We start from the raw sequence: 23,455 nt of genomic DNA on the forward strand, positions 1-23,455 counted from the left end.
TTTTCCAAAGGGGTCACGATGTTAGTCTGGTACAACAAAAACAAGTCTTCTGGCACCTTAAAGACTAACACATTTTTTATGCCATAAGCTTTTGTGAACTAGAATCTGCTACATCCAAGTGTCACAGGGTTCTTACAGATGACCAGTTTACCATGCATCTGCACCTGATGTGTGGTGGCTCCTATTTACTATTTGGTGGGATGATGCAAATGATCTTATGCTGCAATAGTTGGATTGTCCATCTGAACTCACCACAATTAATGAAATGAGTCTAAGTGCATCCACAGACTCTTCTGGGCAGTAGCCTAGATCATTTAAGCCACTTCAGTTTTGTTTGTTTTTTTACCCTTCTTCTGTACAGAAATCAGCAAGTGACTACAACAACTTTGACAGAGAGTTTTTGAGTGAGAAGCCGCGACTATCGTACAGTGACAAAAATCTAATAGACTCTATGGATCAGACTGCATTTGCTGGGTTCTCTTTTATTAACCCCAAATTTGAACAAATTCTGGAGAAATAGTTCTTCAAAACTTTGGAACTCTGAGGTACAGCTGTAAACAGCAGCTCTCATGCACTCCATGTGCAATGTGATCAGAGGATACTTTCATCTCTTGTCTTCATTCTGAATAACACTCAATAGTGACTAATTACGTTATACTGCTACTTCTTTATAAACTGGCAGTAAACTTCATCTTGCATGGTTGAGTTTATAAGTATCCTTGTGAATCATGTGTAAATGATTTTCTCTGCAACAGGGAAAATGTAAATTGCGTGTTGTTGTTTGGTTATGTGTTGGAAAAAATATATATGTATATGCTGTATATTTTGCTCAAGTGGTGAAAAATAGCTTATGAAAAGTATTTTAAATAAAGTGACACAGCTAGCCAGTTCTTTTACATCATCAAATGAAATAACTTGATTTTTTATTGAGTTGATTCTGGGCTTCAGGTATTGCTATTTTTAATTCATAAGTGCTGTGAATTGATACCGTGCTTTGCAGAGATTTAACAAGTTTACAACTTTTTTGACCATGGATGAACACACATTAAAGATCATGAAAGTACTGCAGTTTTAAAAGAAGTGTGTCCTTTCCTTATTGGACTAATTACCATCACAGACCAAACTCTATCTACAATGCAAATCATGTTGAATAAGGTACAAGTCCCCTAACTCAGTGGGGCTTACTTCTGAGTAAACATGCCTAGAAACAGGGCTTGCATCTTTAGAGAAGGAAGGTGGCAGGTACCCTGGGGAAATCCCGCTGGGGCTATATGGCAATCTCATCTCACTTTGTAGGATTCTTCACAAGAAATCATAGGATGGCTGTTGGCTTGAGTCTAATATTCGTTTCAGTGCAAGCCAATATAGCTTCAGTCACCACTCCAGAGATCTCACAGGAATATTTAGTTACACAGTATGTGATAGCAAATCATTGCTACATTGGATCCTGATAAGAACAGATTTTTACACTAGACACAAAATCCTGTAAAACATGTACATAAAGTTGAAGTTTTGGTTCAGGTTGGGTAGAGAAGGAGCACTGCAAAACTGATGTGGTGTTTTGGGGTTATTACTTGATTGTGAAGATGTAATGATGAAAGACTTAAAAGTTTTAAATAAAAATATACATGTTCTGTCGCTCACTGAAACACCATCTATTTTGCTTGATTTCCCCCTTTTTTAATCTCTAGAAGCTACCTACCTCTTTCCTGGACAGTGGGATATTATCACAGGCATAACCACAACAGGTACAGGCTAGCTGTAAAGGAAACTCTATAACTAGCTTTGGATAGGCTAGATTCATGCAGGTTTGTTAGCCTGGGAGGACGGAATCTTGGCACACAAGCCCTACATCTCTCTCCACCCCAGGCTTTGTTAAAGATGTCCACCCTTTGAGAGTGGAGATCTGAATTGGGCCTTGTACATGTGCTTAGCTGAGTGCACTTGCAAAGCTCCTGTAATTGCAAACCCTGCTGTGTCAGGGTTCCCAATTGCAAGAATGTTTAGACTTGGTTATATTTCAGGTACTGACGCTAACCACTTGCTGCTTGAAATATCCAAACTCTGGCTGCTTTTGTTGCGATAGTGACAAACCTATCCTTACTGTAGCTGAAAGAGAGCCATTAACATGATGTTGGACATGGTTAAGTTCCAATTCACTGCAAGATGTATCTTTTCCTTGTGCCAGGTTTCATAGGTTACTAAAAATATTTACTCTCTAGACATCAGCAGCAGATACTTTGGCTGGAGTCGCAGGCAACACAATACTTCCTAGGAGTTATGTTTTTGTAAGCTAAAATAAAAGTTTCACTGCTACAAATACCTGCTTTGTATTTATAAGCTATTCTTTAAAAATTAAGAAATAGCATACTAAATTAAACACAAGCTTTAGTAGCTTAAGTGTTACTAGTCTTGTTTACTAGGGCTTTTAAGAAATGGCTGACTGCAAATATTCTATGCAATGAGGAAGTTTAATGGGACTCTAAAAAGGACTCTGGCCTCACAGCTGGCCTGACATAAAACAGAAGCCTTGCAGGGCAACTTCCTAGGCAACAGCAATTTGTGAATCTTCCACAATTTCAGTGTCCTGCTGGATGTTAAGTCATATCTAGTGCAACAGCTAAAAGCAACATATTAACTAATGCATTCCCTGCTGGAACATAACTAAGCTTTATTAGTTATTCCATAATTTATCTTCCCATTTTTCCAAAGGAATTAGCACTAATGAAACACCACTAACAAGTAATTATATTACAGAAAGTTGCTGACTGCTTCATGTAGCGTTTTCCTGCATATTTCAAATCTCAGCAGATAATTTATTTACACTGCATGACTAGTTTATTGGCTAAATGCAAGACCCAAGTACAAATATCACAGTGTGTTAAAGGCTAGGATAAATTCCTTTATCAGCTGAAAAATGCAACAATACTATGCATTCCAAGGCAGCAGCTGATTATGCTACTTGGTTTGATTAAGCAGCCTTCCATATTAAATAGGGCAAGGTTCACAACCACAACCACATTCATGATGGTCTGTCTTGGTCTTAGAGCCAACAGAAGTATTATTGCAACTACACTAGGCAGCTGGACATACCCAACTCTATGAAAGCCAAAGAAGTGTGCTTAATTACTGTATAGGATCAGGTCACAAATAGGATTCTAGATAAATGTTTAACATTAATAACTATAAAAAAAATCCTTATGCTCCTACACAGAAAGTGCTTCTGCCCGATTTTCTGTGGTCTCCCCTTGCAGCCCCACTGTCCCACAGCCCATTCCACTCAGCTGGGCCCTCAATGGATTATTTGGGGGAGGCTCTAGGGGCTGAAGGTGAGAGAAGATGGGAAAGGACAGCTTCCGCCTGTCCTTTGCATGGGTGGATATCTGGAACCCAGCCAGTATATAAGTATTTTGAAAAAAGCGAATATCTACGGTTTGGTGCCTCTGAAATCAACTCAAATTAATCATCAGCACTTGTAATACACACTAGGGAAGATAAATTTAGAATATGTTTGCGCTTAAGACAGGTTTGCGGTGCACACAACTTAAGTGACAAAAGAAGCAAGCACCCCTCACAATTGAAAATGGAGTATTTATTATTTTGGAGCAAATGTTACATAGGATTAATCTCTCCCAAAATGTTAAATTTGAGGCCAGATATACCAAAGGACTGACTGCATTAGAACTAGTAAATGCATTAACAGTCACAACTGATTTAAAATCTCACTCAAAATCCTTTGGGTCAACTATACAAATTATGACAAGAAAATTTTCATAATATTTTGAACTCCCCAAGACTCATCGAAAGCCATTTCACTCATTATGCAATTGTAAACCCAAGTTAGCTCTCAAGCATATACTTAACAAGAATCTGATGCTGATCAAAGCTCCCTGATGAATACACCTTTAAGATCCACATTTTTATAAACCAGTTTCTCAGATTCACCTTTTACACCTAAAAACATAACGTGTGAAGCACCTCTGTGGAAACGGCAACTGAATTGATAATTGGGAAACCTAAGTAGAGCTGATGGCACACAGAATCCAACACCTCAATTTTAAACTCATTTACTTGGAAGCAAGTCCAACTAAATTCAAAAGGGGCTTAAGTCCAAGTTGTGGGTTAGAGCCAGATGTAATCATACTTTGAGTAGAGCTATTGAAATCAGTGGCACTTAAGTTAGCCAGGATTAACTACTTAAGTATGACTTAAGTCTCTAGATCGGGATCTACCCTTGTATGCTTAAGATCACAGTTTAAGTTGAATCAAGAGCTTCCTAGTTTTATATTTTCAAGTATTAACATTAAATTTATAATTTAAATTTGCATACAATGATTTTTTTTCAATTATACATCCATCCATAGAAGAAACCACTGTTATCACAGTATGTTTAGATATAACCTATAAAAATATCTACTATACAATAAATATTTAGCCACAAAATTTTACAGCACATTGAAAAAATATGAAGATCAGGAAATAAGGAAAACAAATACTTTTTTCTGGTTAAGGAAATGTAAGAAATATTTTACACCTATCAGTGAAGACTAGCGCACTGCTCAGGCTAACTTAAGAGGAGAATTATTTTCTTACAAAGTCCAAAGTAATATCTGCACATTTTTCTTCTGGAAAATCTTCAACTTTTTAAGGATTAAATTCAGCCCTCTAAGTAGCAAAATCCTCTATACTTGGTGACCCATTTTGAGAGAAATTAGGGCAAATTTGTTGACTGAATTAATTTGTGTTAATTAGGGAAGCCATTACAGAGAATTCTCTTCTCAACCTCACACGTCTCATATTATTGTGGGTGCTTTTCAGTCTCCTCCAGTACCTAGTGATCTACCTGAATAAATACGTTTACAATGTAAATGCATATTATTTTATAGGATGGAATACAGCTAAAGCGCTTTTGATGTATAGTTGCTTTAAATGTTTGATAGTTTAACATATCCTTTTTCTGAAATAAGTTTGGCTTTATGGCTTATTTCCAGAGCACTGAATATATTGCTGAAACTAGCTTGTTAAAGAAATTCACAACACAGTAACAGGTTGCATTATAGCACCCACCTATGTAAAACCTAAAGATTTGAGCCCCCAACTTGCAAAGCTAACATAGTACATTGCACAGAACTCTAACATTAACAGCGTGGCAAGCTTCAATACGGTACCAGCACAGACAGTGAGACAAAAAAAAAATCTGATTGCAGAGATCAAAGCTTTCTTCATTTCAAGAACTAAGAGGCACCCACTCTGCTGCTTGCTGACTTTCATCACACAAATAATTATTTACACTATATATTGGTTTAGTACAACAAATATAAAGGGACGAACATGTGCACAATTGTATCAATCTAAGAGGAATGTCTTCTGTACAAATTCCATTCATTTCAACATGTGGAGCATATTCCCCGAGGACTGTGTCGCAAAGGTAGGATTAATAAAATTTTACAAATCCTATATGCCTTCCTACAACATTGCCTTCCTATATGAATAAGAATATCTGAACATCCTACAGGGTACATTTTCCACCGTGCTTCATTTCCCTTCTGCCTTCCGCTCAAGGAATGCAGCAAGGTCAAGGACGAAACGTGGATGCTAGGGCAACAGAAAGAGTATCTAGAGTCCCCCTTTTTTATGGGCCAGAAGAATATTTCACTATGTATGCAAATACCTTTGCAAGAGCTGCTCACCAGTAAAGCAGATGTGCTAAAGAATCTCATCTGACCCTGCCAATGTACTTTAGCTGGAAAAAACATATACTACAAGTTATCACTAAAACACACTAAAAAAGCAATGTAGGTAATACTTTATCTGTAACTTTGGTTCAAGAAAGTATAAAAACAACCTCAGATAATGCCAACGACTGGAGCTGCATGATCATTTGGCGTCCCTCCTAATTTTTCTTGTACCCTGCACTGTTAACCTCTGCCAACTGTAGACCATCTTCTAATTGTATTGTCTTATTATATGTTCCATGTAAGATAAGGTAATAATTAAAATCCTCTTTCCATAAATTTAACTGGAACCTGTTTGGAGTTTGTTATCTTTTAATAAAAGTTTAAAGTTTAAAAAAATAGTTAAATAAGAGCAATGCTCTGGGGTTCTTTAAGGCTTATGAAATGCGTTTATCTTACCAAAAACCCATTTTTTAAAATAACGGGGGGGGGGGGGGGACAATTCAACAAGACAAAATATTACCTATTCAGGCTTCCCAACAAGGTGCTATGGGGTATCAAGTGGAGCCTTTAATAAAGTTATTTAGAAAATAGATACTTTTTAAAATTCCACATGCCACATGCAATTGCCAAAAAAAAGGAAATGTAATATTCCATTGTATAGCGCTGACTGGAGTAAGAAAACATTGTTCCTAAAATTGATATTAATACAGGATTAATGTATTTACTAAATGGAAAGGGAAATTGGAATGAATCCTTACAGAGTTGGACAGAGATGTTATATACTGGAATAAATATTTTAAGAATCATCAGAGAAATGCTTATCCTGTTTGGTAATGTAAGATCTTATATTTGAATAAAGTAATAATGAAAAATTTCAATGCAAGTAATAATGAAATACTGCTACCAGACGTCTGGAACTGGATGTTCTTTCACAGCAAGAACAACTTGGGGAAATATTCTAGAAGAATGCTAAAGTTAAGATATGACATTAAAAGTGACAAAACCATTTCATACACTTTAACATCCACAGGTGAAGAACAACAGGATAAAGACAACATATATTAATTTAAAAGCCATTTCATTTTGTGTTCCATAAATACTTGGTACATTTCAACCTTTAATGCCAAATCTGCCTCGTCCCAGGCAGTTAAAACACATTCTAAAAAGAGGAGTGCATGCACTTCTAGGTTGCTTGGCTTTCTTGAAGGCTTTCTTCATTATTCGCATGTCCCTGAGTGGTTTCCTTAGCGCCGATTCAGCAGTATGGGACTAGGAGCCGAGAGAGCTACAAGTGATTAGGTACAGTCCTCAAGGCTTCTTCTCGAGAGCGGCTAACGCATACATTCTGAAAAGAAAACAAAGAGAACATGTCAGCAATCTTGATGGCTTTCACACTAAAAAAAAAGTACTTGAGCTTTGGCCTGACCGTGATGTTTTCCACAACCATGGGTATTCCTTTGAAAGGCTAGATCACTGAATATTTGGAAAACTAAGGTTGCAATCCTATGCACACTTACCTGAGAGTATGCCCCACTGACTTCAATGAGGCTTACTTCCTAGTAAACATGCATAGGGTAGGGCTGCAATAAAGCAGTATTTTGTCCTAACTGCCTCCAAAGACTAGTTGCTCTATATACCTTTACTTGGTAATAATGTTCTTTCATCCTGGAATAAATGTGTAAATATACACTCAGCTTTCGTTACATTGTGCTGTAACAGCAGCTTCAAGAGATTGCAACCTGATGGATTCAGCTCCACTTGGGTCTGCTTGGCTTTAGGCCCTGGGCCCATATACTGTGCTTACTTAATTGTAGGTAGAAGCCTATTTTTCAGTGTTCACTGGAAACTACCAACACAAACCAAGGAGCGCACACAGCACATCTGGTAGCTGCTTGAATAACCAAAACAGACAGCCTACAATTCCTATACACATGATGTACTACTACTTCTCATCACAAATAATGTATGCCGTGACACCACATGGGACACATTCCCCGTTACTACTGCTGAAGACCCCAACAAGAGAGTTCCTGTAGTCCAGAGATAGGAAACATTTTGGGATTATGGACATGTCTGACAATCTGAGAAACTCTGCTGGGCACCACAAAATGGCTGCCATGGAAGGCATGGCAAAGGACAAGTAACCTGCCTAAAACAATGAGTGCAATGCAGAGGAGGGGTCTGAGCCCCAATATACGAAACAACTCCTTTGAACACACAGTTTTCAGCACCAAAAGAAACCTATTTCACAGTGATTCCAGCTGCCAGTAAGAAAAGTGTTAATTGGAAGAAACAAGTGGGAGGGGTAGGGAACCTTGATGGACACCAAGAAAGGTATTTGGGGGCTCACTGGTGTCTGTTGACACCACACTGTTGCCTACTCCTGCCATAATCATACAGGAGATGCTGTCAGCATAAGCAGAACATTTGGTTTCCTCAGGCACATACGTTTTCCAGTTTTTCTCTTGCTCCTGGCAGACTGTATCCAGCTGCTACCGATGAGTTGCTATTTGCTAAGTAGAGCCTAGGAAAGCACATGCTGCTTAATTCCTGTTTACCTGCATTAAGTGCAACCCTCAATCTGTCAGCGTATGCTATTAATCAGCACAACTTCCTGAAAATATCAAGGTTTTGTTTTTTTACAGATGGAGCTACATTCAAATAGAGTAAGCAATACTTGGTGTGGAATTAAATCAGTTTGTTAAAGTCAAGCACTAATTGAAATTCCTCCTAGCAGTCAACCATATGTGATCTTGATGACACCAGACAGTAAAACTCTAGTCAGCAACTACTTTTACTGGAATCCCCTTTGAGGAGGGGTGCTGGCCAGCCCCCCACGACCACTGTCCTATGTTTCCTAGCTGCAGCCATTGTCCTCTCGGTATATTCTCTTCGTCTCTGGATTGGCAAGTGGGGGGAACAAACAGATGGGGCCCCTCAGGGACGGAAAGGCTGCTTGTTGCTGATCTCTATCCTAGAAGCACTAGCACAGCACACCATCATTCTGGCATTCGTCATGGGATTCTAAGTGCCAGCCAATCCCAGGATCAAGCACGACCTTGTACCTTTTCAAACAGTCTTGGTGCTTTTAAAAGTTTGTCCTATACAACTACAGCTGATACTCAACTCTGAGCTCCACAATTTGAACGTTTTGTCCAGTCAATTAGTCAACTGACACGCACCGAATGAGCTCTACTTCGTTCTCCAAGTATATTCAACTAGCACACTTGCATGGAAACCTAACCCCTAATTTTATTTCAAAAGCCTGAGCAACTCTTTCTCCACCATCAGAAATCAGTGATAGAGTCTTGCTGATGCTATCTATACAGCTGTTATTTTCACGGAAAACACCAAGTGAGACTTCAGAATGTACTCTCTGCTTTTTATGTTTCTGGTGTAGAGGAAAGTTGTACATCTTTCTAGGCACATCACTCTACAGGGGAAAATGTACCACCTTCCTCTTCCCTGGAAGTATGAAAAGCAAATGAATGAGTCATGTGTACATCCATGTCCCCACTGAACCATTACGGGTTGGATCTAGGATCTGCCTTCAGTGAGAGGAAGGACTCTGCTCATAGAAAGACCCTCCGCCCAATTCTGGGGATCCCCCATCTATCTACCCACAGCTCACCCCATTCAGCAGGGTCTCATGACTCTCTGTGTAGAATTGTCAGGGCACTGGAGAAGTTGCCTGGGAAGGAGGAGGCAGGGAAGTCCACTTCTGCCAGCGCAGTTAATCCCGCATAATACTGGATTCAATCCAACAATTGCAGCCACCCCCAGTGACTTTACATCAATGCAGATTTGCATGGAACACAGCAGCATTTTAGAAAGCTGCTGCACGTACATCCTCTCCCCTCCATTTATCTATTTTATTTAGTTTTACAAATTGACTACTGAGCACCAGAGCAGAAATCAACAGAAGGAATTCAGTTTAGGCAAAGAGCTTGATGAGCAGATGAAAAAAGAACCATCAGAAGAGATAGTTACCTCCACACTCATAAGCAGCTTATATTCCTATCCTAACAAGCACAATGATAAAAAAATCTGATAGTGTGCAACTATGAAAATGATTTCTAGCAAAATGTTCAGGTAAAAAAAGAGAGTACAATTGCCTTTCTAGTTCCAGATAGCTTTGCACTCTGCTTCTAGCGGTAGTCTCCCAGATGCCTTTGGGAACAAGCAGCGTAACGAAGCGAATGCCATTATTTGCCCCTTGCAGTCCTGTCAAAAGAAGCTTACTAAATGTGAGCTGTCAGCTCACCGAGAGCCCAATCCAATGAGTTTCATACACATGAACAGTGGATCTTCCATCATCCATCCTGTATCACCTCATGTATCACCTCAAGGCACAATAAAACTGTACACAGCCCTAAATCACAGCACTGTAGTGTGTTTTATGTCTCACATCAGACTCTCAGAGTGCAGTCACGTAAATCTCTTGATGAAATAAAGACCTCACATATGTAGACACAGAAAGCTTAACTCAGGACTATGATGCTGTGGACTACAACTTCTATAATCCCTGAACACTGGCCATGCTGGCTAGGGTTTATGGAAGTTGAGGTCCAAAACATCTGGAGGCCATCAGGTTGCCTACCCCTTGCTTAACTGGTCCTAAAGACTTGAGATCCCAAAAGCGCAAGAGGATATCTAGGACCAATGCAGAATCGTTCTCTTTTCAGGTATCAAAATCCTGCCGTAACACCCTGAGGGTATGACTGAATCACCTGCCCTAGAAAGTAAAAAACAGGATCTGCTAAAGAGTCACAGGGGTGTTTATTTTCTCTGCCTTGCTCCAGTGATATCACAGCAATCATGGTAGCATTTTACCCTTCCGCAAAACTAAGAATCCTGGGTCTAAGTAGTGTAATCAAATTAAAAGGAAGGAATACAAATTTATATGCCCCGAATGCTTGCAACATATGTAATAATACTAACAATTTAGTTTAACACTTTTGAGGAGTACTTTTTTTAACTTCCTTTGTATTTCTGAAGGGGGAAGTACTCCTAATATTGGAAAGATGGAAAATCAGTTTATTGTATTCAGTGGTACTGGAAACTGCCCAATACAAACAATGGTAAAATAGTTTTAAAAAAAAATCCAGGAAAACCAACTATTTTGGGAAGTTCCACCCCCTCATTTTGGAGGGGGGAAAATCACAATTTTCTGGCCACCCTGTGTTTTTGCTAAATGCGTGATTCCATGCATCTAGCTGGGGACATTGGTGTGGGAGGGGGGGAGGGTGCGTGGCACATAGGAAGCCTCATAAAGACCCCCACACCCCCAGGACCACCCCCTTTTTGCTCTCTCCGCACTCCATTTACAAGCACGGAGAAGCAACTGGCATGGAGAGAACCATGCTGGCTATGAGGGGACAGGGAGTGCGATTTCTGGGAACCAAGCTCAGAGCCCTGGCTCCGAGCTCAGTTCCCAGAAACCGAAAAATTCTATGGCCTTCTACACAGTGTCTAGGGGCCATGGGATTGCTCTCTTAGTCAATTAATCAACAGATTAAATTTGCCTTTGAGTAAATTTGTATTTGAGTAAAAATAATGGTTCTGAGCAAGAAGCAGTCTTGCTTTGTTTGTAAATGACCTATGCACATGTTGTAGCAGGTGTTCCCTTCTACAGGAGAGAAAAGGGGAAATGCCTCTTTCAGATGGTGCTTGAAATCATCTTAAAACCATCTGCAGTTTTTATAAGTATATATAATAAAAATACTTTAAAAAACAGCTGCTCGATTCAGATGAATGTATTTAGTCTATTAAAAACTTTTTGTAATCAATTAATCAGACTGACTGATTACATGTTGCAGCCATATTAGAAATCACTAAAATATATTTCCCATAAAGTTGGGGTTGAGCACACTATTCCCTGCAACAAATCCACTGCTAAACAGTTAGCTGGCTATCTTAGCTACATCACTGATGCTACGCTCTAGCAGGACTAACTGTAGGGTGACTACTAATTATGTCATGCTTTTCTATGTAAACCAATCCAATCACCCTAGAGAAAAGAAAAATATTTATGGATAGAAAATTAGAAAGAGCTTGTAGTTAATCCCATATTATCTCAAATGAGCCTTAAATGGACATAAAACATCAGTTTTAAAATTAGCAATCCTCAACTGATTAAGTGATATCACAGAAGCCAGTAATCAAATGGCTCAACTAATTAATTTTAATGGGGTGGGGAAAACAAATAAAATTTGTCTAATAGAATTTGATTGTGTGTGGATTTCCAAAAATCATGCGCTACACAAAAAACTGATGTTATCTGCAGTTGATTCCAAAATGATTGGAATGATTAAAATAAATTTAATATAATATGATGAAAACAGCACCACACGTTTCATAGTTGATCAGGACACAGGATTCACTGGTGAGCAGGGACAGTTACAAGGGCTTCCTCGGGAGGTCTTGAAATGTCTACATTCTGTGTAACAATAAGAATACAGAGGAAAAGGTTTATCATGCAACATCACCAGTCAGCTTTTTTCATAAGTAAACAGCTGAGCTTGTTAAATTAACAAATGCTAATTAGTTATTTAAAAAAAAACATCATGGTAATAACTTTTTAAAATATACTAGCAAATATAGACAGCGGAATTCCCTTCTTTACTATCCTATGCATATTTATTCAGAATAAGTCTATCTGGGTTCAAGGGGATTTACTCCCAACTCTGTATGCATAGGATTGCAGCCTTAATCCACATGCGTCTGTGCAGGCAGGCCAGTAATTTGGGGGACGTGGGTATGGCTGGCTTATATGCGTATTGTAATAAAACACAGTTTAACCTGCTACCAAGAAGAGCTTACAATACTCATTTACTTTCAGTGTACTTTCACTGACATCTCTTACACTGGGAATTTCTACAATATTCCTACAAAGCAAAAACCAAACCAAATTCAGATCAAACAAAAATTGGCTTCATGTTATGTATACTCAAAAATCATGGGGAAATGGCAGCCAAGAATGAGGTAAGAGTGGGAGCCATCCTGGCAAAAATTCTTAGTTACCATTCTCACCCACCCGATATCGAGTATAATTTTGATACATGGCTGCCATTATCAAGAACACAATAGCACGTTCTCAAGAAACCTCCCTTTTTGGTCCCTTATTTCCCACTAGAAGAACATTTACAGGTCAACCCTAAGGGATAGCTTCACCCTTACAGAGTAAACAGGGTACTTACAGTAGCACAAAGGTAGCCACTGGGGCTGGCCTTTAGACCCTGTTCCCCAGGCTTATAAACCACTGCACCTGACAGCACCCAATCCTAAATCTGAAAACATACTCTCTCTTCTGTTGTTGTTCAGATCTTGTTTTCCTCTTGTTTGTTCGTTTTTGCAATTTCAAACAATTATGCAGCATAAAGCGTGACCAGACTAAATGCTGGTACCGTGACACATCAACCCAAACCAACACGTGGCTGCCTTTCCTAGACTTGCACATTTTATAGAAGAGTGTTCCTAAAAATCAACAGGTTTATAAAGACCTATTATACTCATAGTGTTTAAAGAGGAAATTAACATCTGCCCAGCAACCAAATGGCAGTGGCTGTTTCGTTTGTGGTACACTCCTTGATTGAGGATATGGCAATGCCATTAGGAACACAGCATTCAGATCCAACAGAACAACTTAGCATAATGAAAACATTTAGTTAAGCAAACATTCTGCAGACACCACAACTACAACGCTATTCCCAACTTTGGCAGCTTTAAGGGCTTTTGTCAAACAACTTCTTCTCTGCTCTGCATCTCTGCTAATTGAACCATTACCTGAACACAAGACCACTCCTCCCAAGAGTTACATACAGATCATCGTGGCTGCCACAGTGAAAAGAACTCCATTTACCAAGGGCTTGTTAACATTACAATCTAATGCAAGATTGTTACTCTCCCCCACCGCCCAAAAGAGCCTGAGTTAGTTGCCAAATCCTCTCAGGTGACGTACACTGTTTTATGGCAGTCAAAAGGGTCATAAAGTGTCAAAAAGAGGAAGGGTCCAAGAAACACAACTACCGAAGACATGAAGATGATAAAACTACCAGAGAACAAAACTACCAGAGAACAAAACTCCTTTTGTTTTACAAAACACTGTTGTCAGACTCAAAAATCTATGGTAACCTTTATAAACAACCAATCCAATTAACTGTTCCCCAGGCCATTGAAACCAATGATGTTGTACTGTATCTCTTTTGTCAGTGTTTCCCCAATTTTTTATTAAAACACTTTTAGAAAAATTACCAGCGGTTCTATACATACATTATTTTGGAATACATTATACATTGCCATTAATTTTTGTTTTAAAAGTGTGTTTAAAAAGCAGCTACGAATTAACACACATCAGAGTGCAAGAGTGAAAGGTGGCGAACACATTAATTTGGCAGTATTTTTTTTAAAAATCCTGAATAGGTTATCCTTCTGTTTGCCAGTGATTAACTTGGGCTGAAATGTGCACTGTACACTGAAGCCAATGGGAATGGCATGCACATGACTGGGTGCAAGATTGCAGCCATGGAGTATTTGTTGTCACTTGAGCTACTGACTAATAGTACTGTTGCTCTTACAACCACAAGAAGTACTCAATGTCAAAGCAAGAGAAATAATGTTGCATACAAATGACTGACATTTTTAGCCGAGTCAGAGAAGTGTGTTCTTCAAGTTTCTATTATCTGGGGTCCCTGACCACCCGCTGTACTGCATTTCCATTCCCATTGCTACATGCCTATTGAGCTGTTCTTAGCCAACAAGTGCTACTTCTTAGCTAGTCTATGGGGCTCTGCACATATGTGGTCACACTACATGAGGCCCACATCATGTGCTCCATTGGCAAACCATGTAGACTCCTTTCCATGCAGCTAGGTGTCTCTTAGGCATGGCTCACACCAACTTTAAGCATGCCAGAGAAAACAATTATGGGCTTTTGTCTAGGATGAAGAACAAGGCAAGTATTTCAGAAATTGCACAGAACAAAAAATAAAACAGCCCAGCCCACTTGACCTCTGCTTCACACAAGCAGCTCACCCCAGAGAGGTTCCTCAACACAGTTTGGATATTTGGCAGCAATCAGGCTGCTTCTGTAGTGCCGGAAGTGGGCTGAATCGCTAAAAGCCAAACTAAACATTACACGTGTATGTATCATTACAATATCCCTCCAACTGCCTTTTCAAAAAAATAAATAAAACGCAGCTTTGGGAATGACACCAATGAAAGGCGACAGAAAGGCTTAACCCTTTCCCTGCTGGCAATTTTTCTGCTTCAGAACTACCACCACCCCTCCCCCTGTAGAGTCCTTTCTGCAGAGTTCCAAATCCACATCTGCAGGAGCAAGGGAGCCATACCTGTGGTTTGTCTCTGTGCGTATTTACAGCTTCCACATTCAGAAATATCGATTCCACCTTGCAACCTGTAGAGAAATCAACATTTAGGGACTCTGCTTCTTCATTTCAATAAAAATAGCCACTGTAAAAAAAAATTAAAAAATCTCTTGCTTACATCTCCATAATTGATAATGGTAACTCCTTACCAGTAACACTGGGGATACACTGGCAAAAGATTAGCAAACTGCAGAGAAACTAAGGCAGTGCCCTATCCGTGCGAGGTTCTCCAGTGAAATTACCTTAACGGCCTGGAAGCCACTGCAGGCGAACGCTTCCAGCGACACTCCAGCAACAGAGGCACAAAGTCATATGGGAGTTATTCACAATACTGATCCTCCTGCTGTAACTTTAAAGCTTTTGATATTACCTGAGGGCCATGGGAAAGATGTACACTGCAGTTGCTCCCACACCAGTAAGGTAGCCCTGGAAGGCGCCTAAATTCTTAACTCGTTCCCTCCATTCTAGGGGCCATTCTGATTATTCCCATTCAGTAGCGCAGGAGTGGGCAGCAAGCAGCCCACCACACCCCCCCATATGCCACTTCTGGGATCTTGCTGGCAGCCCTGCTCTCAATTTAAAGTTCACAGGGTTGCTAGTTTGAAAGTGTGTTGTCAACGCCAATGGGAAGCAAAGAGGCAAATTTAAAAGATCTAATTAAGTTTGTTTTATAAGAAAAATAAGGAACGTATTAGACATACATATTAAACACAAAGTTTTTAAAGGTATACTGATTTCATATGGAGAATGCCGATTTCAGAATAAAAGCTATATATGCCCACTAACTGCATTTTCTGACACAGCAAACAAATTCTTGGTCTGAGCCACGGGCTCAGAAGCACCATGTTCTTTAATTCTATTATTCATGTCCTGAGTCATGATATTGCACCAGACTCTAGCTGATGGACCTTGAGGTTCTACTAAAAGAAACTTAAACAGATCCTGGAAGCCGCCTTACATCTGCCCACCTCTGATCTAATTAGTGTATTTACAACTCATGATGCTTTTGGACACTAGATGTCACTACAAACTTCTCTTTGTTTAGAAGAGTGACTGAGTGACTAAATAAAATTATGAAGGTGTGTTTTGTTCATAATCTGTTTTCATCAATGAATCTGAGGTCTTAAGTGTCCATTTTGGCCCAAGAAAACAAGAACATAACAAACGGTAACAATGCCTCCTATTTGAACTAACTAGTTTTTTGGGTTTTTTTAAAACCAGGATTAAAGCTTTTGTTAAACAGAACTTTTGTGTGTTAAAAAATCTTTTAGACTGTTTTTATCTTATTGTTGTATTTATTATTGTTGTAATGCTTTTGTTGTATTTTTTACAAATTGTTGTAAACCGCCCAGTATACTATGGAGCAGTATAGAAACGAAAATAATAATAATAGTAACAACAATAACAACGACAGCTCTCTCAGGCTGGAGGTCAAAAATGGAAAAGGAGGATAGGGGAGAAAATAGATTTTTCTTTGACAGGGTACAATATCTGCCCAGCTTATTCTGTGTCAGAAGCTTCATTTCAGTCCACAGAGGTGATAAAGGAAACTAAAGGTGACACTTAGATGAAAACAAGCCATGTGGTAAGGTTTTAAGTTTTCATACATGTAGCAATGGTGTTACTATACCTATACAACATTACCATTCATTCTATTGCTATATACCAATAGCAAATTCAAGGTTCTGAGTGTGGATCCTTATGTAGACAAAAGGGCACCATCCACGCACAAGAGGGAGGAATGAAAAGGCTTGCAGGAACCCCAAGCTATGCAGGATTAGAAAAATATATATATTTTAACTTAAAAGAGTGGAACCCCAGAACAGCCCAATGAGGGCTGAGCATACTCACTGGGAACAGAATGCTGACTGTTATGGGAAGGATGGAAATTTGGAAGGGGGAGATATGGAATATGGAATGGAGTAACCTGAAAGGTGGCATGGCTGGCTGGACAGTGAATAGGAGTGCTCCACACTACAACATTTTGTTGCAGGTCCCACTTGTTCATTTAAATTTAAAGTATGATGAACTAAACAGGTAAATAAAAAATGGCTGGCACATAGAGCAGTATCCAGTGGGGTGCGTACACCCCCACCACATTCTTGCACCCTGCCAATTTCTGACCACAAGCAACACCCACCGCCTGCAGAACAGAGATATATGGAGTTTCCAGGAGCACCTGGAAACAGATGGAAGTGCTCATTTCTGGGAAAGGCACGTTGGTGGAGCTCGCGTGAGGGCTCGTTTTGGGGCTTCTCTGGAGAAGTGTCAAATCTCTGTTGTGCACATGGCGGGTCCCACTTGCACAACAGAATCAGCAGGACCCACCGCTTGTGCAACAGAACCTGTGGGGTGCAAGAAAACTGGTGTGTAGGCACCCCACTGGATACTCCCCATCACTATTTGAATGTTGCTGATTAAACCTGAAAAACACTTACATGGGACTAAGTCCTACTGAATTCAGTGGAACCTACTTCTAAGTAGACATGTATAGGGAGGTCTGCAGTATAAATCACTGTCAAATATTTTACTGACAACCTTTTTCTTAATAAATAGCAAACACTCCCTTTTTGTATACAAATAATTACAACTGCCAGCTTGTCTCCTATAATGTTTTCCATAATAATTATGGTTAATTTGAATGCCTTTACAGGTTCAGTTTTGAATAACTTACCATAAGCCACTGGGGTTAGCTTTAAGACAGTATGCAGTGGGCACTTGAGATAAGGCAGTTGTTCTAAAATAAAACACACACAAAATAACAGCTAGTAATAGAAATTGCCCTTTTCCAAACCACTATTGGTGTAGATTAGGCAAAGAAATTGCCAAGTATCTGTACATTATTTTACTTATTTGTTATTTAATATGCTTGTATCAAACCTCAAAGAAATGTTCAAAGTGGCTTACATCATCAAAACAAAAGGCAGGAAACAGCAATACCACCAGAGCAGCAGGTCCAGCTGAATGCAAAATGCTGACATATTAGAAGCAGCAGCAATAAAACAATGCAGTACACTGAATCAAAATGCCTGAACAGAAAACATTTTAACATGCCTAAAACGGTAGATGCCAGGCATGCAGTTGTAGATAGCTCCCACAGAAAAAAGCCTATACTCCCCTCCCCTGACCTCCGCCGGCAGAGGAAGCCAGAGAATGGCCTCTCAGATCATCTTCAAGGTTGAGGAGGTTCATACAGGAACAGGCAATCCTCATGGCCCCAGAAAAGCAAAGCAAAGGTGGTCTAAAACGGTAAAGGTAAAGGTGTCCCCAACCAGTCATGTCCGACTCTAGAGTGCAGTGCTCATCCCCATTTCTAAGCCGAACAGCCAGCGCTGTCCGAAGACGCTTCCGTGGTCATGTGGCCGGCATGACTGAACACCGCGGTGCACGGAACGCTGTTACCTTTCCCGCTGAGGCGGAACCTATTTATCTACTTGCAATTTCTTGCTTTCGAACTGCTAGGTTGGCAGGAGCTGAGACTGAAGACAGGAGCTCACTCCGTCACGCAGCACTCGGGTCTCGAACTGCTGACCTGCCGACCTTCCATTCCACTTAAAACAGGGATGAGGCGGGGAGAGAGATCAGGCCCACGAGATCCTCCCCCAGATCAAAATCTCTTCTTTCCAATCAGCACTTTCAGAACAGACTACATTGCTGGGGAGGGAAGGGCTAACCTTTCCTTCCCAACACTGCAATCCACTCCTCAAAAAAAGGGGGGGGGATTGTGAGACGCTGCAATCAGTCTTTCTTTTTAAAGGTCCATTCTAAAAGCACAACTGCAGCACGGGGAGCATTTTGCAGGGGGGAGGGGGAAGAAGCCCTCCGCTATGACCCCCCTCAAAAGAAGACTGATTGCAGCAGGGGGGGATTTTCAGGATGGGGAAGTATCTGTTGCATGCTGTGCGTGCATCTGTGTGTGAGAGACAGACAGACAGACAGATAGACAGACAGACAGAATTCTGGGCAATCACATTGGGGGCCACATGTCATCAATGGGGTAGCCCCACCCACTGCTTGCTGCAACTTCCACTGTGCTTGTGCAGAGCCAATTCAGCCCCCAGGCCAAAAAAAAGGTTCCCCACCCATGAGTTAAATAATAGCTTAGCCTTCAACAGGTGGAACTGTAGGTCATGAATGTGTCAATCAGCACTTGCATGCTCATTTATGACGTGCAACCTTTGACAGATAAGGTAATTGTTGGAAGATCCACATGGATACTGCTGTTGATGGACCAACGTGAAAATTCTCCATGAGAGTTCGCAGGCAAAAGAGACGTACCTGCAGGTTTATCCAGAAAGTAAGCAAGCAGACAGCGCATAACAGCTTGATGACAGATTACAAGCACATTTTCCTGCCTTTCCAGCTCCATAATTACTGGCTCCAACCTTTGAACAAGATCTTCATAGGACTGTGGGGAAATCAACAATATATAATGTCATTAAATAGTAATCATTAATCAATTAATTAAAAACTGTTCAGCAGATCATGACCAAGAAGAATAATAGTGATATTTTTAATATGTTGACTCAAACTAAAGTTTAATTTATTGGTAACATTAAAAATATGTTGGTTCAGGAAACCCATAACTGAACAAGCAGTCAAGGTGTTTGTAAAATTCTATCACATTTATTTAATTTAGGCAGATAATTTTGGCATAGGATTGAAATTCACTGGCCACAAACATTGAATTGTAGATTTTATACATATTTGCTTTAGATATTATATTTTAAAATCAAACACTGGTGACTGTATATACAGAATAAATGGTGCACTGCCAGGTTATGTACAAAGCCCCCACATGTACAGGAAATTAACTGAGATGTTTGATACTTTGAATCTAGCTTTACCCTACCAGTGCAGTTGCGCAAGGAGAAAATTCTCTGGTTAGAAGCCATTGTGTGTATGGCTTGAGGAAGCTGGTTTTTCTCTCAGTGTATGGTTACCATAATTTTTTCTTGGCGGGGCTTCTATGCCTTAAATGGCTGTGCCACAAGGGGAAATTTGGGTGAATCTTTACCCAGCTTGCAGATGTAATGAGAGCCAAAGTTTAATCAGCCGAATTGCTACTTGTCACACAAACTGCTAAAGCACAGGAACCCTTCCATTGATGTGTTATAATTACTGTAAGCTACCTTGAGAGGGTCTTCACCCAGCAGCTTATAAGGATTCTAAAGGAATAATGAATTTCAGAAAGGGGAAAAGGGCAAGCTGATCTACATTAGAGAAGTGACGTGAGTGTGAATCAAGTAAAGGACTGGAAAGAGAAGTGTTTCCGTTTCAATTTCCCATCCCTAAAATTGGAGTAACACTGGCACATGGTTTTGATCATTAAGCCCCAGCTCACCTTAAGGCAGATTAAACCCCTTTTTCTGTCTCTGCTCTCTGTTCATCTGCTCACTCTTTTGTGCCTACTTGCTCCTTCCCATTTACTTCTGCAACGTTTCCCCATTTGTCTCCCACATTTTACTGTGGGAGGCCATATGTGATAGAACCATATCCAATACTGCATGTACCTTCCTAAACGGCTGGCACAGGAGCATCTAGCATGGGTGCCATAAATCTCTTAATGGCTTGGATCTAGAGATATCTGCAGGAAGGCACTTCTGGTTCAGTAATGCAGCCCCACTGAATTGTCTTGATTTCCCCACCCCACTGCAACTGCTTGTGCCCCACCATACCCTAGATCCTCAAGAGTGGCTATGGGAGGAAGCTCAGGGTAGTAGCACAGGGGATGAGCCAGGAAAACCCTGTTGCACCCACTGAGTTCCACTCTTCCACCTTTAGATCCAACCCAATCTGTACTGGGTTTTCAACCTTTAAATCATACTGTTGTACTCACAACCCAAGTGGTAAATGGAGGATTAAGGGCAATTAGAGGAAAGATATAGCGTATCATATGACACGATGTACACAGAACTCTCTCATACATGTATACATACCACTCTTCCTCCCTGCTTCCACTCGCACCCATCTGAACTTGTGTACACACACACAAACACACACACAGTGTCTATATATTATCAGAGATAATCCATACACTCAAGTTTGAGATGCAGAAGATTATTTATTTATTTATTTATTTATTTATTTATTTCTATACTGCCCAATAGCCGAAGCTATTGTGCTTAAGATAACGTGCTCCTTCTGTCACAGCTTTTTCTTATGTGTGTTTAGGGTTTACATGCTGTTCAGATTTTTCCGGCAATCTTTCTGAGGCTTTGTAAACAGACTGGCAATTTATATGACTACTATTCTTTATGGACTCATCTATTCATTTATGTGTATATTTCTATACTGCCCAATACTCAAAGCTCTCTGGGCAGTGTTCACATCTAAGAATAATTAGGCACACTTCCTTGCTGATGTTTTTGGAAAGCTGGAATACTTGTACAGAAATGAACCATAAGAGAATCATTTTTCACTTATAGTCTTTTTATGGTTAATCACGAAGATGGAACTTGGCAGGTGGGTGGATTGGGACTGGGGTTGTAGATAGATAGATCAGCAGGGCTTCAGCTCTAGCAAAAGATAATCTTTGCTACTATTAGGAACACATGAACAGTGCACAGTCAGAACAATCCCAGTCTTAGTCATAAATCAAGGATGTGCGGCAGCTTAAAAATAAGCAAACACAAAAAAACACCAGTTCCTCTTCTAAATGAAAGGTTAGCAAACATCTGTAGAAAGCTTTCCATCTCACTGAACACACATTACAAAATGGCTGCTTACACAAACAATAAATAATGGCCATCTGTATTCCAGCATTATTCTGGGCTTCATGATCACATAGCCACCTCATGGTAGGTGGTACACTCAGCTGATACCAAGATGTGCTGCACATTTCACTAATACTGAAACAGCTGCTTTAATCAATGCTTTTTACTAATGCTTGACTTCTAAAACCCGCATGTAAAAGGCCAGGCTGACTAGCAATTAACACAGCTTCAACAGTAGGCCTTTATTGTAGCCCCCTTCAGAAATTATTCCTCCACATGCTGAAAGAACATGCAGGGAGGGAAGCATGTGGAGGAACCACATGCTAGGCGTGTTCCCTCAAACGTGCATAGGTTCCCCTCTCACAATTTCACGATAGTCTGAAGAGGAACCTGTCCAGAAAGGGATGTTAGGGCCCGGGGCAGCACACTCAGCCCTTCTCCCTCCATGCGTTAACAGGCGTGTGGAGAAATGACCTCTGAAAGGGGCTACTTCCATCTACAGATTGCTTTTTTTCACACCTTCATAAGTGGCTAAAGGCACAAACCTATGCATGTTTAGACAGAAAGAAGTCCTACAACTCCCAGCATTCCGCAGCCAGTATGATTGGCTGGGGAATGATGGGAACTGTAGGTCTTATTTCTATCTAAACATACAATAGGATTGCACACTAAAAGGTCTTTTAGTCTTGCTTAGAATTTGAACCCTTTTCTGTGTGGAAATGAACATAACATCATTGCTGCTATGACTTAACACTTTTCTATACAATGGTTTCAGTTACAATATACATAACTAACAAGGAAAAGCATTACACTCACTTTACCTCAAAGTATTTTCTTTTACCGTTCTACCCAGCGTCTCATTAGAAAACGGGGATTTTTATACCCTTAGCTTGCGATAAAAAAACGAACACATAACATACCTCCCCCTTAGGGTATCTGTATCTGTATTTGTCCTGGTCTCTCAAAGCAAATTCTAATGGATAATTTTCCTGAATTTCTTCGTATGTCATTTCTTCACAGACTCCCTAAGGAAACAAAGAAAGCATGAGAAGTGGTGTAGTTTTATGGCAAGAAGGCTGCGCTGTGCACCAAGGTTCCCAGTTGAAATCTCATAACTGCCATGAATTTAGCCTCAGGCCCCCCATCTGCTGTATGGGGAAAAGAATATGGACTTACTTGACTGGGGTGTTGTAAGGACCACTGAGACATAGTGTATGTAAACTGACTTGAACACTACACAAATGCTAAGCATTATTATTACTAAGAATACTGGCAGTAGGTCGTTTTAAGGACACTGGAGTTTGCAACAAAACCTATGTTCGAACACCACCTATCAGATTTTTGCTATCCTGATGAACCACACTAAACTATCATCGTAATTATTAGGACTGACAATTACATCTAACTGTAAGGGTCAGATCTGTGTTAGTTCAACAAGTGCGTGAGGTCTTTATCTCATCTTGGTACAGGGCTTCATCAATTCAGTTAAATCTGGCATGTCTTTCTCACTTCAACATAAACGCTTATTTCAGGCTTTTCAAAAAATGAAACTATTTATTAGCCCACATCCTCAGTTTTAACATAGGAAAAAACCTCCCAATTTACTATGCATTGACATTAAAAGGGTGGGGGGAGGAAGTCTGCAGAGTGTGAATACTTGTGTTGTAAATTTTCA

The 23,455-nt window shown here is 40.1% G+C and overlaps 2 protein-coding genes across 22 annotated transcripts in view; one reads left to right on the forward strand and one right to left on the reverse strand.

Moving 5' to 3' along the window:
• Window positions 1–2,317, forward strand: part of PRKCD (protein kinase C delta) — a 105,349-nt gene extending 103,032 nt beyond the window's left edge. For all 5 annotated transcript variants that reach the window (XM_084839797.1, XM_084839796.1, XM_084839799.1 and 2 more), the window contains one exon: window positions 362–2,317. In XM_084839797.1, coding sequence (XP_084695923.1) covers window positions 362–520 — 159 coding nt within the window. In that variant the 3' untranslated portion in view covers window positions 521–2,317. The remainder of the gene's footprint in view (window positions 1–361) is intronic.
• Window positions 2,318–3,572: 1,255 nt separating this feature from the next.
• Window positions 3,573–23,455, reverse strand: part of PFKFB4 (6-phosphofructo-2-kinase/fructose-2,6-biphosphatase 4) — a 105,496-nt gene continuing 85,613 nt past the window's right edge. For 11 of the 17 annotated variants that reach the window (XM_084839809.1, XM_084839815.1, XM_084839816.1 and 8 more), the window contains 6 exons: window positions 22,701–22,805; window positions 19,343–19,472; window positions 17,739–17,801; window positions 15,029–15,093; window positions 12,031–12,117; window positions 3,574–7,023 (listed from right to left, as the gene is read on the reverse strand). In XM_084839809.1, the coding sequence (XP_084695935.1) occupies window positions 12,058–12,117; window positions 15,029–15,093; window positions 17,739–17,801; window positions 19,343–19,472; window positions 22,701–22,805 (423 nt within the window). In that variant the 3' untranslated portion in view covers window positions 3,574–7,023; window positions 12,031–12,057. Of the gene's footprint in view, window positions 7,024–12,025; window positions 12,118–15,028; window positions 15,094–17,738; window positions 17,802–19,342; window positions 19,473–22,700; window positions 22,806–23,455 lie in introns of all 17 variants that reach the window. The other 6 variants (XM_084839812.1, XM_084839804.1, XM_084839807.1 and 3 more) reach the window with 2 other exon arrangements.

The sequence above is a fragment of the Heloderma suspectum genome, chromosome 2, assembly GCF_057233095.1.
Source record: "Heloderma suspectum isolate Gila_16-S chromosome 2, 16-S_ref, whole genome shotgun sequence".
Lineage (NCBI taxonomy): Eukaryota > Metazoa > Chordata > Lepidosauria > Squamata > Helodermatidae > Heloderma > Heloderma suspectum.